Source organism: Antrostomus carolinensis, unplaced genomic scaffold (genome assembly GCF_000700745.2).
Source record: "Antrostomus carolinensis isolate BGI_N321 unplaced genomic scaffold, ASM70074v2 scaffold42413, whole genome shotgun sequence".
NCBI classification, from domain to species: Eukaryota; Metazoa; Chordata; class Aves; order Caprimulgiformes; family Caprimulgidae; genus Antrostomus; species Antrostomus carolinensis.
In genome coordinates, this window is record NW_010305252.1 from 37,933 (window position 1) to 54,601 (window position 16,669).

The 16,669-nt window shown below is 37.3% G+C and overlaps 1 protein-coding gene across 1 annotated transcript in view; it reads left to right on the plus strand.

Annotated features, from left to right (window-relative positions):
- The window catches only part of DROSHA (drosha ribonuclease III), a 70,096-nt gene that overhangs the window by 36,645 nt on the left and 16,782 nt on the right, over positions 1 to 16,669 (plus strand). Inside the window, exons 17-23 of the mRNA XM_010164733.1 lie at positions 4,207 to 4,314; positions 5,879 to 6,017; positions 6,695 to 6,755; positions 8,672 to 8,731; positions 10,705 to 10,804; positions 13,554 to 13,656; positions 16,192 to 16,262. Coding sequence (XP_010163035.1) covers positions 4,207 to 4,314; positions 5,879 to 6,017; positions 6,695 to 6,755; positions 8,672 to 8,731; positions 10,705 to 10,804; positions 13,554 to 13,656; positions 16,192 to 16,262 — 642 coding nt within the window. The remainder of the gene's footprint in view (positions 1 to 4,206; positions 4,315 to 5,878; positions 6,018 to 6,694; positions 6,756 to 8,671; positions 8,732 to 10,704; positions 10,805 to 13,553; positions 13,657 to 16,191; positions 16,263 to 16,669) is intronic.

A 16,669-nucleotide genomic window follows, 5' to 3' on the forward strand; every position in this document is an offset into this window, starting at 1 on the left:
TTTAAAACAGGAGACCCTCAATAGGAAGATGTCTTTCAGATACTCCATTTAATACACATGACATCCCCAAGGTACAGATCTCTGCTGGATCCTATTCTGAAACAGTTGACAGCCACCATCTTTGTGATGTGATAAAAATAAGTGCAATTTTTCTATAACTACTTGAATTTTACTAACATAATAACAGACAAATAAATATGGTAGAAGTATACTTGCATCATTTTTTTAGCTGTTGTTTTGGTTATGTTATTTAAGAATTAAATGCTTACAATTTAGTATTAACAGCATGAAGCACAAACTTTGGGAGTTGCTAGGCAAAGGAACAGGTAGAAATCCCATCGTTCTCTTATAAGTCTGGTAAGGCTAAAGCAGAAATTCTAGCAGGGGAGAAATGCTAATAACTAAAAATGCTTTTCTTCTGTCTGAAACATTTCTTGTGATTCTACTATTGCTTTTGAAGTCGAAGAAAGAATAGAAGACACTGTGAAAAATGTCTTCTCACAAAGCTGAGGAAAATTACAAGCCTTTTATAATTTTTTGTTGTGAACTGTATCTATTTTTACAGGTTAAGTAAGCAATGTAAATTTCTAATTTAGAAGCTTTGAAGCATTCTGTGTTATTCATAATATATTCTGTGATTCACCTTGTAATGTCTTCTTGGATATTCCTGTTTCGTTTTGTTGTTGAAGGACAGCAAAACACCAAAGAGCGATGAAAGTAAAGCTATATCATGTATTTGTGCCCATCTACAGACATAACATCTAAATCAGCCACTTCTGGTATGAAGGTCCTTTAATTTGATTTCTTTGAGAGGCCAAGAGTAGGCAAATTGTTTGTCTGTAAAATGAAAAATTGCTGCTGTTTCTACCTGCTTTTTCCCAGATTAAAGACTAAAACTAAATACACATAGGTCAACTCTGGGCAGAGCTAAAGCGCAGTGATTTAAAATTAATGCTTTTAAAAGCATTGCCATTTAGGAGATTGAAACTCTTTTAAGTTCATAGGTGCTCAAATTTCCACGTAGGTGTAATGACACTGGTCTTTGCAGTCTCACAAATGAACTGCTTAGAGGAGGAGAAAAAAGGGTGAGTGAAATTTTTCAAAAATGTAAAATGGCTCTGTTAATTGGTTCACTTTAAGATATCCAATAAATGAAGTGCACTACTCATCCACGAAGCTGGGCAGCACTTACTATGCAGTCTGGCTGGATGGGGCTATGCTGAGAAGGTACCACACCCCCCCACGCACGCACCAACTTCATTGCCTCTTTTGTTGGTGGTGTGCCCTCAACAACTGTGTTAAGCATTCAGAGTGAGGAGAGAAATGATGCATTTTAAAATATTTCAGCTCACCTGGTTCTTAGTAGCTTCAGGTTGGGAGCATTTGCCAGTCTGAGGAATGGTGGCACTAGCTGGGGACACCTGAAAGTTCCTGCCTTGCCATGCAAGCTGCAGAAAGAAAAGAATGTGCAGCATAGTTAAAATCATATATATTTAGAAACAAAAAAAGTTACTTATATGATTATAACCAGTTGCAAGTACCAAGGTTAAGGGATAACTCCTGTTGTCCCTTAAGGAGACTTCTTTTTAATCACTAGCCATTCTTTAGCCTAGTACAATTTTTAAAGCATATATTTTATTTTCTTAGATAAATACATAAAACATCAGAAACATCAAATAGCTATAATCCAACATGACGTACATTAATTGAATCAATCAAGTGTTTAGTGCCGTGAAAGCAGCACTTTGTTGATGTAACTGCAAGAGTCAAATTAAAGACCTTCTTTGTGTTCCCAGAGAGATGTCAATTCTTCAGTCACTGTACTACAGCTGATAAAAATCTAAAACTTTATATTTCAGTCCTCAAGCTTAGGGCCACATGTATTGATATAAAGAATATTAAACCTTGCTTGAGGGACTCTTTCTGCCTAGTGTAGTGGAACATAAAGGCAGGGCATGAAACAAGTCTTGGCTTTTGATGGGTTTTTTGTTTGTTTTTTGTTTGTTTTGTTGGGTTCTTTTAATGAACTCCTGGGAAGGAAGACATAGGAAACACCTGTACAGTTTATATGGAGATGAGAGAGGTGTTCCTCTAGCTTGTAAATTACACTAAGAAAACTCTAAATGAGTGACATGGTAACAAAATAAAATTTCACTTACACTTACTTGGTTTTCTTGGAGTGGTTTTGTGTTTTTCTGCCATTCGGAGATCTAGAAAGTCCTTTGCTTGCTGTTAACTAGTTACTTCCATCTGGAGGAAAAGGATCTGGGGGTATTGATTGACAGCTGGCTGAATATGAGCCAGCAGTGTGCCCAGGTGGCCAAGAAGGCCAACGGCATCCTTGCTTGTGTCAGAAATAGTGCGGCCAGCAGGAGTAGGGAAGTGATCATCACCTTGTACTTGGCACTGGGGAGGCCACATCTTGAGTACTGTGTTCAGTTTTGGGCCCCTCGCTAGAGGAAGGACATGGAGGTGCTGGAGCGTGTCCAGAGAAGGGCAACGAAGCTGGTGAAGGGTCTAGAGCACAAGTCTTATGAGGAGCAGGTGAGGGAACTGGGGTTGTCTGGAGAAAAGAAGGCTCAGGAGAGACCTTATTGCTCTCTACAGCTGCCTGAAAGGAGAGTGTAGTGAGGTGGAAGTTGATCTCTTCTCCCATGTAAGAAGAGATAGAACAAGAGGAAACGGCCTCAATTTGCGCCAGAGGAGGTTTAGATTGGGTATTAGGTGAAATTTCTTCACCAAAAAGCATAGGAACAAGGCCGCCCAGGGAAGTGGAGGAGTCACCATCCCTGGTGGTATTTAAAATACGAGTAGATGTGGTGTTTAGAGGTGGACTTGGCAGTGTTAAGTTTATGGTTAGACTCGATGATCTTAGGTGTCTTTTCCAACCTAAATGATTCTGTGATTACCTTCCAGCTATGTGTTCCGTTCTGAAGAATTACAGTCTTTTACTTAAACAGAAAGTGTTGCCACTGGTTATTCTTAACAACTCAGTCTTGTAGCATTCACTAGTTTTATCTTTTGCTGTTCTTTCTTTAATGACATGGAGAAATCCATAACACCATTTAATCCGTAAATTATACATCACCTGCTTTGTATGCTTGTTTTTCTTGCTTCTTTACACACTACACTCCTCTTGTGTAATCATACACATTCCTCTTTCTGAAATTAATAGTGATAGTCCTCAGATTTTGATTTCCTTAAAACACCTTTTTTCAATGTATTCATGTCATGTTACTACTAGGAATGTTTTGAAGAACTGAAATTTACTATTAGTGTCACAAAAATGGTCATGTGCATAAAATTCTTTAAACACTGACATTTTTCTTGTAGCTCTTAACATTTCACTCTTATGCAAGATTATTGATGTTCATATCATACTTGCTGTACTATTGTACTAATAAACTGTACTACTTGCTTACTTCAACCCAGACCAATCCAAAGTCAATACTGGTGTATAATTCCTGCTTTACAACACTGAAAGAGGGAGACTTCCGTGTAGCAACATAGTTAGTTAAATTTTAATTTACATTTTCCCCAACAGGAAAACATTTTCTGTTTCCTAGACAATCAAACAGCAACCTTTCTAATACTTTTTGGCACATTAGGCCAGGAAATGCCAGTCTACAGCATTTCAAAAAGCCCTTAATTCTTCCCCATAAGGAAATGAAGCGAGGTACTAATAACTGTGCTTAAAAATCAAGTAGCTACTGTTGTTTGGTGAAAGCTGGTTAAAGTGGTATAAAGTGCTTCTTCCCTAATGTTGTGAGGCAGAAATGAAATGGTCTTGCTTCATCCTTGGTACAAACCTAAAACTGCAGGGGTGGTAAACGAGAAGGTATGAACATACAGCATGGTATTCAGTCACAGCTTATTGAAATTTGATGTTACTGATGACCAGACATTTTTTTACCTCATTCAAAATATTGAAGTAGAAGACAGATTTTATGTATTTATTTATTTGGTCTGGATGTGGCTGTGGCCCCACTGTGATTATGCAAATAGAAAAAATGTGATTTAATTAAGTTCTCTGCTGATGAAGGTTGGGAAACCATGATTTTTTTTTTTTTTTTTTTTTCTCACTTAAACCAAAACAGTAAAACTCAATGTTGTGACAAATGGAAGGTATTTGTATTTACAGATTAATCAGTTGAGTACTCTGTACACTGAAGTTGAATGCTTTTCCTTATTGCAATTGTTTTTTAGCACGCAATGATGCTTCCTGTCCTGACCCACCATGTCCGCTACCATCAGTGTCTGATGCATTTGGACAAATTGATAGGCTACACTTTTCGAGATAGGTGTTTGCTGCAGGTAAGATATGAAAAAAAATTATTGCTGTTTTGTCTTCCTAAGGTTGAGTTTACCTATAATCCTGCCTGCTGTACCAGCTTGAGAAATGCAGTGCATTGCCACAGCTTGGATGTACTTGATTACTCTTGCTGCAGATCTTTCAGTTTCAGTTATCCCAAGAGACTTCCAAGTAGGGCCACCTACGGTGCATGTAGGCATACACCTACCTTTGCCCCAGTGGTAGGTCTGGATTTGCTTGTAATGTATAGAGAGAAAAAAAAATGCTTACTGAAACGACCATCAGGTACATTATTCGTTATTTCCACGTAAGTTCTTTTTTTAGATATTTTTGAAGAATGTGATGTTATTCTGCAGATGAGCATAAAATGCCTTTTTTCTTCCGTTTATAGTCTGTTGTTCCAAAAAAGAGTAAACTAAATGTTGCCTTTTTATTTTGCAGTTATAGCTATAGTTACAAAAGGAATTTGTAAACTTCTGTTCAGCTCTTGATTTCTCCAAGTATATGATGAAATTTTTGCATTTACAAATGTGAGGAATTTGAAAAGTCTTGGAGAAAGTTCTTATTGGTGATTAAATATAATTTTACTCTCCGAAATAATTAAAATAAACTTCTCTAAGTCTTATGTTTGGAAAGCCACAGACAGTGTTTGAATGAACTACCGAAATGTCTTTGCTTACAGCCTGCAGCACCAGTCCTGCAGGTGTTTCAGAAGTAACTTTCTGTAGCTTGAATTTTGCCAGTATATCTCTTGTTTTATATACAAGGTGTGTGTACACATGCATTTATACATGCATAATATTTTTAGGTGTGTATGTGTAAAGAAAGAGGAAATGCATAAGTTTGCAGAATGGAGTCATAAAAGCTAGCTGTATTTTGATTTACTGCTGCCATTTTCATAGTGGTGGTGTCAGCAGCAGAGTAAGCTTTTGGTGATGCTAGATGGCACAAATGTAAAACAGAAGACCCATCCTGTCATTGCTGTTCACTTCCATTTGGAAAGTGGCCCTGTAGAGGCATGAGAGAAAGAGTTCCTCTGAAGAACCATGACAGAGATAATACACTTCTTTGTTGTTGTTTTTCTTAAGTAGGAGAGTTTTATAGATACTTAAATAGCCCAAATCAAATATGTGAATGGTTGAGGCTCTTAGTTGTTTCAATATGAATATTTACACTGCAATGTTAGAGTGAATATAGGTTTAAATAAGCAAATGTATTGAAATCAGGTCAGCAAAGCTGGTAAGCAAAACTCGTAGGGCAAATTGACAGATCATGCTTTTTCTCTTCTAAGCTAAATTTTCTTTAAAGAAAAAACATGTTGAAAGTTAATTAGTTAAACTGATGATTGGGCATAAATGTTGCTTCTTTCTGACGTCTGAAATAATACATCCTACATTTAAATTGCTGGAACCAAGCTACTAGTTGACGACATCACTTTGTAGCCTTTCTTCAAACTAAAAAAATTACAATTATTAGCTACCAGTCTAAGAAATTTTTTTTTTTCCCCTTATATTTGCAAAGATACATCTCAGGCTTTTTTTTTTTCCTGTATGTGCTACATTATAGCTTGCCATGACTCATCCAAGCCATCACTTAAACTTTGGAATGAATCCAGATCATGCCAGGAATTCCTTATCCAACTGTGGTATTCGACAGCCAAAGTATGGAGATAGAAAAGTTCACCATATGCACATGAGAAAAAAAGGTATGCTGTTACACCACTATCATTTTTCTCTCACCTCACACTTAATCAGTAAGAAAACCTTTTGTCCATTATTATTTCATTGGTCATTGTTCTTCTGGGATATCCCTTCAGTGGAAGATTTCAGTGGTTATACATACACACCAGTGAGGTCTTTCAAAAAGACTGGATTTTAAAAATCAGACAACAAGTAAAGAGCTGGAAAAAAAGCAAGGATAATAAATGGGAGGATGTATTTTCTTTGATTTGTGCAAGTATTGTTTTCTTAATGTGCTACTCAACATGGTGAGCAAACTTGAGGATATTTTGTAAAAATGTCTTACTAATGTAAAAATATGATCTTTCTGCTGCAGAATATTCCTTCCCCCTTAAAAGTATATTCAGCTGTAATGGAGTAATTGTTTATTGTTTATGTAATGTTTGGAATGTCTCTTCCATGCAAGGGTGGTATTTTCATCTGGCTCTCTGAATGCAAAAATACAATAGTATTGTAATGGGGCTGCCTTCAGTTAGGCAGAGAGCAACTATAAGGATTATACTCTCTGTAAGTAAACCCTGTAAATAACAGGATGATCTTGTTTACAGCAATTACAAAGTAATATTTTGAGTAATTATTTTCTAAGCCCATTCAAATTGAATTAGTAGTTGTTTATTTAATAGTGCATTGTTTATATTTCTAGGGATAAACACCCTGATAAATATTATGTCCCGTTTGGGACAGGATGATCCAGCTCCTTCCAGGTAATAAAAATAATTGTTTGCAAGTAGGGTAGCTGTTGCAGAGGGAGATGCTTAATAGAAACAACCAACTTACTGTCAGCAACAGCTTTGGCAAATAGTTGAAATGAAAAGTCATTTTGAATTTATTTTTGTATTATGAAGATGTGCTGAACCTCCATTAGCAGTGACTTAATAAATGTTTGGTCAAGCCTGCAGAAAACTCCTGAGAAAGTTTTTAACAGATCATTCTATCATTTTTGTTTGTCCTTGAAATGAGAACTAAAAGGCTCCCTTTTTGCTTTCTGCAGACTTAAAAATAAGATTTGTTGTTGTTATCATTGCTATAAACTGGATTCTCCATTATGCTTCCTCACAGTAGTACCTTCCTGGCATGGCACCTTGTTTACATTAATGTGATACTGAATGTGGGCTTTGCTGATTTACTGGTCCAATTTAAATGTATGCAAAAACCATTAATGTTGTAATGTAATAATCCTTAAATGACCACTAAGAATTCTGTGCAAATAAATAATGTGGTTTATAGCCACAGGCACCATATTTAGCTGAAGTGAATCAACAAAGCTCGCAGGGCTAATGCAAGACACAGTTGCATGTGAAATCTCCTAAATGCACGTACTAAAGGGCAGAGTGTATTTTAGTAAACTAGTGCTATAACTGGGCCTTTTAAGAGTCATCATCCTGGAGAAAGCTCAGGAATGGGAGAAGTTGAATTCTAAATATATCGTTGTAGTGTTCCTCAAATGCTGTTTCAGCTAGACTATGCCCTTTTCTTGGAGAGTCAGCCTCAAGCCTATTTCAGCCCTTTTAAGATAATGTGAGATAAGGTTACATTGTATTAATTCTCACAAAATAACACACAAATATAAAATCTCACCTCTGAGAGATCTGTTGTTTTCTTCCATGTTGCTACACAGAGGAGTTGTAGTTTTGCTCACACTTTATTAACTTTACACACCAGAGGTACTTGGATTCTTTCAGCCCATAACAAAGGCCTGCTCTTTCAGAAATTAGATTAACTATATAATTGTTGGCAGAGTGCAAATTACAATAAAAGCTGTCAAACACTTGAGAAGAATCTTCTGGATTTTAAAAAAAAAATCCTGTGGCAATGACCTTGATTCTATTACAATCATAAGTGAAGTAAAAATGGTGCTACTTACATGCTTTGATGCATAGAGCAGAAATTCATATATGTTCGAAGACAAAGTCACTTTTTTCCAGCTGCTGTGTCCTATTAGTCCTTTGTTATATAAGCAGGCAGAGAGCTTGGAGGAAACAAAACTATGCAAAACTAAGGAAATTTAGAAGCAGTGATAGAAGAAAAGGAAAACACAGGAAATACAAGATTCTACTAGTTTAATGGCATCTTTGAATGCATCTTCTTGTACAGCCCTATTTTCTTCTGAGCTCAAAGGAAGTTACAGAAAACAGGGCATTCAAAGGTGCTATGAAAAATGAAAAAACTTACTCTCTTGTCGTTCTACTGTACCAATGAATCTGTTGTGGAGTCATCACACCTGCAGGTGTTGACGTTAATTACATACACTTCCCTAGTTGCATGCACAAGAGTGAAGACAGGCTGTGTCAATCACCTGGTGCCCTCTGATGGACAAAGAAACTCGACCTTGGTGCCAATCAGTGGTACTGTTTCCTTTCTCTGTTCCATTCTCTGCTATAAAATGGAACATATGAAAATTTCAGAGAGGGTGGTGTGAGCCCTGAGTTTCAAGATCCATATAGTTGTTATTCTGTTATGGAAAGGATTGTAACCCAGAGAGGGTCGGAGAGGCTGCAAGAATGTCTGTCATGGCTGGTTAGCAATCAGCTCTGATTTGTTCTGTTTTAATTGTATTGTGTAAATAACCAGCATGTGTTACTTAGCTGATAGTAAATAAACCTTAAAATGCCTTTTTCAGGATTAACCACAACGAACGTTTAGAATTTCTGGGAGATGCTGTGGTGGAGTTCTTAACGAGGTAAATGGGGAATTCTTCAACAGTCCTCACCTCTGTATGTTACTGTTATACCGTTGGGTTTATTAAGCTTTGCAGTGTCTACTTTATAGCTGTGTGTGTTTGCAGTCCTGCCTGGTATTTAGAGCTGCGCATCGGCACGCAGCTCTCTTGAAAATTCCTTCAGTGCTGATGATACAATGAGGAAGATTACAAAAGGAAAAGCTAGACTTTCTGTTTCGTGGAGTGCAGTTTTAAGTTGATTGGGGTTAGAGATTATTCAGCTACAGACAAGTTGAATTTTGGACTATTTTTTTAAAGGAAAGGTATTTTTCTTAGCATGCCATTTTGTTTCCAGAGGTTCTTTTTCTCTAGTTGCAAGGGGAAAGCATTTATTGGTAACACTGAATGTGGTTTCTGGTATTTCCAGTTATTAGGGCTGTGGCTTGCATAATGCGTGTATGTAAATAAAATAGTTGAGCACAAATGTGTTTTATTTAGAAGTAATAACAAAAAACCATGATTCATCAAAAGTGCTATAGTTTTCTTCTGTTTTGAATATTCTAAAATCGGTGAACAATAGAGGGATATTACCAGTTACCTCCATTAGCCTCTCTTACCAGAGTACTAGAGGCAAGCAGTTTGCAAAATAAATATTATAATCCTTTTTCAGCTGCTTTCTCCTACTGTTTTTAATAGGGTAGTAGTCTTGTTTATTTTAAAGTTTCTCTAAACAATTTTTTTATATGGATAACAAAACTGCCCTTGTATCTCCATTCTCTGCTAGTCTTTACTAGCCATTAGCTACTCAGTATTAAAAGCTATTAGTCTATAAAGGTCTCCACTGCCCTTAAAACCCATGGCCTTTTCTCTAATACAACAGTACAGGCTGATAAGATGGAAGACTTGTTGATTAAAATGTCTTGCATTTTTCTTTGTCATTGTTGAGCAACTATCAGTTGACTTTCTGAGCTAACTTTTGTCTCAGTTCAGAAAAAAAAAACTGAGTTACATTTCTGTTCAGTAGAGCGTGTAAGCACCTACTTAAGTCTCACTTTTTTTTCTAACTCTCTGGACTTCAGGTCTTTGCTTTTATGAATTATGATGCTTGATTAGATTGCCTCTAAGGTTTATAGCAATATTTGTCCTTAAATAATCTTGCATCCATCTGCACTTTTCTCCCTGTGGACTGGGTTAATAAAATATTTTAATTATTAGTGCCATCCACTGCCTTATTTGTGGGTTGTTGAAAAACCTCTCTGTATTAACTTCTTTCCTACATGGGTTAGATAGTTCTATAAGAAGATAATCAGAATCATTTATCTGTTACTCAGATCTTGGTTGGTTCACTGAATTACTTTTTTTCGTTTATTTCTGTTTTATGAAGTATCTTGTGTGATGACAAGTTGAAAGCCTGTGATTTTTACTCATTTTTTTTTTTTTTTCTGTGGTATTAATGACTTCACACATTTGATAAATACAAGTTGTTGAGTTCTGTTCTTTGGCTTCATTAGCATCTGTTGAAGTAATGTAAGAAACTCGTAAAATAAATACCCTGAGTGTTGGTCCAGCCTGAATCAGTAGTATCATCTTAAAGTAGTGCATATGAGCAGCATGAAGTTTCTCGAGGCTGAGGATTGCCTCGTGCATTATTCCTCAGCAGCCCCTAGGTGTCAACCTTGCTGAACCCTCTGCTGCTGATAGATAGGAACCTTCAGGTGGGGGAACTGCATGTCACTGCAGGGATTTAGAGATTACGTGCTGCCCAGTAGTGAAACCACACTCTTCCTCCCCTACTGCCAATGCTATCTGCTCAAATATTATTGAGCATTGTTTTAATGTTTGTTTCTTTACCTTGCTACAAGCTGAGTTGCCATCTTGGGGAGGGAGCTGTGTTACCAGCTAGGATCTGAGGGAAGGCACTGTTCCCTAGAGGCACACGTGGTTCATCTTTAACCAAGTGCTGACAGCACCTGATTTGATTTTTGTTTTGCCAGTGTCCACTTGTACTACCTGTTTCCCACTCTGGAGGAAGGGGGATTAGCTACATACCGCACCGCTATCGTGCAGAACCAACACCTGGCCATGTTGGCTAAGGTACAGTTTTATACGTCTCTATCTTTGACATCCATGGGTAGGATGCTATTAGCGCGTGGATTGCTTCTTGGGGGTTCTCCCTGCTTTGAACATCAGTGTCTTTACTGTGTTTTGTGTACAAGATTTGGGATATAGGAGCTCTTTTCAGTTTGAAAGTAGATTTTAAAGACGAAGCACTTAGTGTTTGCTCAAAAGCATGTTTTTAGGAGGAGTAATTTTTACAGTGTAAAATCCTAAGTTTTTAGGATGCTTATATTGAAGATGTGTCTATATTGACTTTTAAAATGCCCAGATAATGAAGCTGATAGTAGAAATTTAGTGAAGAAAAAGAAACAAGCTAGTTGTTTGCGAAAGGAAACTATGACAGGGAAAACATGGCAGCAAGTGTTAGGAAAAGTGGGGAAAGACAAATTTTGTCTACTCCCTAACCTATGCAGTCATTTTCAGATTCACTGTGAACTGTGAAAGAGAAATATGTTATAAAAGCTTTTGATGAGAAGTTGTATTATCTTATGGGAAAGACTGAGATGCCTCTGAATTTTATTTCTCTTAATTTTGTTAATGACAGCTTTTTACATTTCTCCATGATACTGGGGGGTGGGAATATGAGATGGAAAGTTGATTAAGTCTCTATTTGTAGATAATTTGGTATTCCCTGATTCACATTTGATTTTGTTAACATGTTTTTTAAAAAACACCTTGAGACTTACTGATGTAATGAATCAAGCTGTGCATGCACACATGTCCACTGTATATTGCTGCTAGTTTTCAAGTGCTCTTTTAATCTTCTTTGTTCATATTCACGCAGTAATTTAAACAAGCATGTTGAATATTGAGATTTTGTCAAAAACTGCATTTTTAACGTGTCATCTTTTTGCTTAGTTCTTGAGAGACATAGGGTAGGGAGCAAATACAATCATTTTCCTCCAACACTTTATCTAATGATTTAGATAAGCATGAATTGATTGCAGTGTTTCAAATCAAGGTTTTGTTTACAAATATGGTATTGAACTGCCTGAGATTTGAATTAATGTTACTATTTTAAAACTTGCATCAGGAAAGCTCATAGATTCTTAAAGCTCTGTTCATGGCTTTTATCACTGTACATGGACAATTTTTGAAAAATTGTATTGCAACATTTTTTAAATTGTGTCTACCTATATTAGATACAACTGTAAATATTCGATATCTGTGCATTCCTGATTTTCAAACTTACTCTTTTTTCCTCTCGTATATCTTACATGATGTTCCTGGTTTCATCCTCTTTAATTATACCCTGCAGTGTCGTGTTGTGTTCAGTTTACTTACTCAGTATAATTCTCAGCTCCCTAGCTTCTCTTGTGCATGTGGAATGCTGCTTTAATTGAGGATCAAACAACAAATTTCTGTCGCTTCTTAGGGACATTGTAGCAGAAATTTTAAAAATAATCTGAAATGTGTTGTGATCAAAAAATGAGAAGCAAAACACATGCAAAAAGAGCTGAATGCAAGCTCTGAAAATGGAGAGAAGCTGTTGGAGGTGGGGGAGACACACCAACACCCAAACAACACCTGTTAACATGAACAAATTACAATAATCTGTAAGAAATTCAAATTTGGTGTAAAACAATTAATGTTCCACTTTTATGTTGACTTTAATGAGGGCTCCTCTCACTTTATAAAGCGTGATGGAACATTGTAAATGGTAATTCCTTGTGTTCTGGAGCAGTGCATAAGCTCTCATTCACTGAAAATGGAAGAGTCCCTTTCTCTAATTGAAATATGTCTAAATGTCATACCTCAAACAACTTAGTCTCCACTTTTACCTCTTAAATATACTGCAGGAGGATGAAGTTGAAAGTTAATGAGAAATTAGTCAGTAGAAACTTAGACCCAGTTGGGAAGAACCTATTCTCATACAAACTTTGCAAGATGCACAAATCTCTTTAAAAATCTCAATAATGGTTTTGTGTCAAAAAGATGAATATGTAAAGAGAACCTAGGAGCTGTTGCCTGCATTTCTATAACGGAATTATCATGTATTATGTAGGATATCTGACTCACTACCTGAAATTCTGACTGGCAAGCAGAACTATGGTTCAGGCAACAGAGGAATGTTAATGATGCACATTAGAAAGGAAAAAGAAAGCTAGGTGGCACTGCAGATTAAAATACCAGTCTTCTGCTTGCAGTGCCCAGAGGCTTTTGTCACTGGCACCTGTTGGCACACTTCGAGGAAAAAGTCAGATGTTCAGCAGATTGTGTGTACAGGAGTTACGGTTCCTCACTGTTCTCCTTTATCTTCTTCTTGTAGGCAAAATCTTTTTCCTCAGTGTTAACTCCCCTCCTTTTGACTATCCCTTTGGCATTTCTGAAGGCAAATCACATGATGGCAAACTATCAGCAAGAAACACAGCAGGCTGCACCATCCGGCCAGTGCCAGGCTATTTTTCTGTCATGCCCTCAGCCATCCTCTTGAACTTATTCCTAAATCTCACTAGTAATGTATTTTGATCTGGCTTCCCTTGATGGTTTGATTTGATAATTCCTAGTTTTCCCATGCTGTCCCACTCTAGTTGCTTGCCTCTGAGAAACAAATATTAAAGTCTTCTAATTTTAGTCTGTCTGAACTGAAACTATGGATAAAAGCTTTAAAGTTCCCTCAAAACTAGTTGCTGCATAATAATAATGTAATTGAATTCTAGTGTCTAAAACTGGTAGTCTTATACTTTTAAAACCGTGGTTTTAACTCTTTCCACATATTCTGCAGAAGCTGGAACTAGATCGGTTTATGCTTTATGCTCATGGTCCAGACCTTTGCAGGGAATCGGATCTCCGCCATGCCATGGCCAACTGCTTTGAAGCCCTTATAGGTAAAGTGTGTGTGTTTGTGTGCAGACAGCTATGTTTTCATATGTCTACATGCCATGTTGACTGTGATGGAGGAGGCATGGGTCTGGGTCGAGTAGTATTACTAAGGGTAGGAGATAGTAAAGCTTCTTAAATCTTACTTGTTTCTTCCCATTTTCTGCACATATGCCATGTGTATAACATAAGTGTCCAGTATTACAACAAAAATCTCATCTTCTGTATCTTGCCTCCTGTGCACTGAAGATGCACCCACATCATACCCTTGTGGCACAGGACTTCTATCTGTCACTGCAGAACTCCACCTCTCATGCACGACCACCACTGTGGCCTGTCACCTGCAGTCCTCAGGGACAGTAGTCCCGTCACCATGGCCTGGCAGGAAAAGTGCAGGCTCACTGCTTCCAGTAGTACTTGCACAGTCCTGCAAAATGTGCAGTCCTGCTTCACCCCTGAATTTTAGACTCTGCAGCGAGCTTTCTGGGTGCATCAGGCACTCCCAACCAAGTCACCAGCCTGCTTCCTCTGTGCCCTGCTAACCTTCTCCTGTGAATTGAGACATTTGCTAAGTAAATATTTTTGGTCTTTGCATTTTCCTTCTGTATGAAAAGCATGGCAATATGTCATGGCTGGTCTAATAAATCTACCAAAGCCCTCTAGGTGAGGCTGAACAAGAGTTCTGTCAAATTTGCTAAGGGGTACTAAGATGCTGATCAGTGACTGGCTGTGCTAGTTAGTAAGTTTATGTTGGAGAAGTCAGGACTGCCTGACCACAGTTACCAAATAAGCAAGTAGCAAGGTGGAAATCTGATCCATTGTATCAATACAGGCTCTATTTTAAATAGCCTATTTTTATAAAACTTTATTTGTTTGAATGTATGAAGCAAGCTAAATCTCACTGATTTGGTTTCACAGTCATCCAGATGTACTGTACATCATAGTAACTACAGGAATTATTTAACCCTCATCCAAGTCTTTACATACAACACAAGCTCCCAAAGCATTTTGTCCTGCTTTGAAAAATAGATTGTAGTTGGTTTAGATGTCAGCAGTTCTTGTGCACTCGGCCTTGGGCCAAATTGCATTTTGTCTTATCAAGAAATAAGTGTTTTCTTTTTAACTCTATTTTGCTTTCCAAAAGTGCTTTGATCTTTAATTTAAAAATAAAAAATAATAAAAAAACAGAAACAAAACAATCCACCAAACAGAAAAGGAACACTAGATAGATATCTGTGGCTTTGTTCACGTACTTCACCTTGTCTAGGATGTAATGATGAGGACTATTTGGCAGGCATTAAGATTTGCTAAGAGAGCAACCTTGCTGTTTAACCTCCAGTACAAAGTTGTTCACAAAGTTAATTGAGCAATAAGATTTTGTCAGGGCCCTAGCTAAAGTCCAGGAGCTTGTTAAGGGACTATAAAAGCGTATGTGGGGTCTGGAGCTCCTACTTGAGAACCTTTGTAAAAGTCTGGTGCTTCTTCCCTGTGATGAAAATAGTAACCAGCAGTATAAGTAGGCTGCCAAGGACCTATTTGAAATTCTGTGCTCTCATAATATGCCTCTGGCAAGATAGTCTTATAAACCCCCAAACTGTTCTCTGAAGAGTCCAAAGAAAGTAGTTGACCTAGTGAGGAATTAAAAGGAAAGGGACCAGGGAGGGGTGTGGGAAGACACAGCAAGGCAAAGCATGTTCACCCTGTACATGGGAACACTGACTCCCTTTCTCTGTGTTCTTCATGTAGCTGTGTATTCCCTTTGCTTTTATACAGATGTGCCTACAAGAACTGGTTCAAGGTTTTCAGAAGCCCTCCTGTGAAGAGTATCAAAGGACAAAATGTCGATATTGAATTTATAAAGTACCTGTGCAGATACAGAGTGTATATGGTACACACAAGAAATATAATACACTACCATAAATTTTGCAGAGCTTGTTACTAAGGGGCATGTGGCGGGCTAGTGAGGGCTGTATATGCAGTTTAAAAAAAAAAAAAAAAGGAGAGAGAGGAAAAAAAACAACCCCTACTGTAATCTCCAGAAGTCAAGAGATGCAGCTTCCAGTTCAGACAGTGTATTATTGTGATGCTGGGTAGATACTGAGGTTTGGAATAGTCCTGCCACATATTTTATATGCAGAATGTAATGTTGTTGAAAGTACAGAATAAGTAAAAACTATTTGCTAGCTATTGAAATGTATTTCATGGCTTTCACTATCTACATATATGGTATATTTAGCTGATTACTGAAACTACTTTTAGAAGCAGATTTTTTTTCTAGCTTAATTTGTTTAAACTTTGCCCTCTGAATGTATCATTTTCTATGACTGATTTAACTAATTCATTTTGTTTTGTGCATTTTATGACAATTGATTTATGTTGGTGTTTAACATGGTTTAAATTTTTCAAAAAATTATGTTATTACCACAGAAAGCATGCTTTTAAAAAATAAATGGAGGTTAAGAAGGCAGAGATCTTTCCTGTGCTTAGTAATTTTCTAAGTACTAATGCATTATTGACCTTTGATGTATTGTCCCCTCATGCAGGAGCTGTTTATCTGGAGGGGAGCCTAGAAGAAGCAAAACAGTTATTTGGACGTTTACTCTTCAATGATAAGGTATTAATGAATTTCTATTATTTGATTTCCATTTTAAAAAATAACTGAAGGCATGCTTTCTTGTCCATTGTTTACCTGAGAATCACAAATGAACAGGAATACACCTGTTGTACTTAGTTCCTGGAAACTGAACATAACATAGCATGTTTAGGACAGCAAGCTGCACTGATTCAGGAAAAAAATTACAGTGTTCCCTCAGGTGTGCCGCTTGTTGGTCGGCTTAGGGAAAGGTGGGTGGTGTGGGAAGCCTGCAGACTTCCATTCAAAGTGCTGCTCTAACGACAGAGATGGTTGCTGTGGATCCAGGTAGTATGCTTTGGGCAAGTGATCTACATGTAGAGCCATTATTCCTGTTTCATCAGTTAAATCTTCCCACCCCTAAAAGTTTTAAACATATCTTTGGAAAA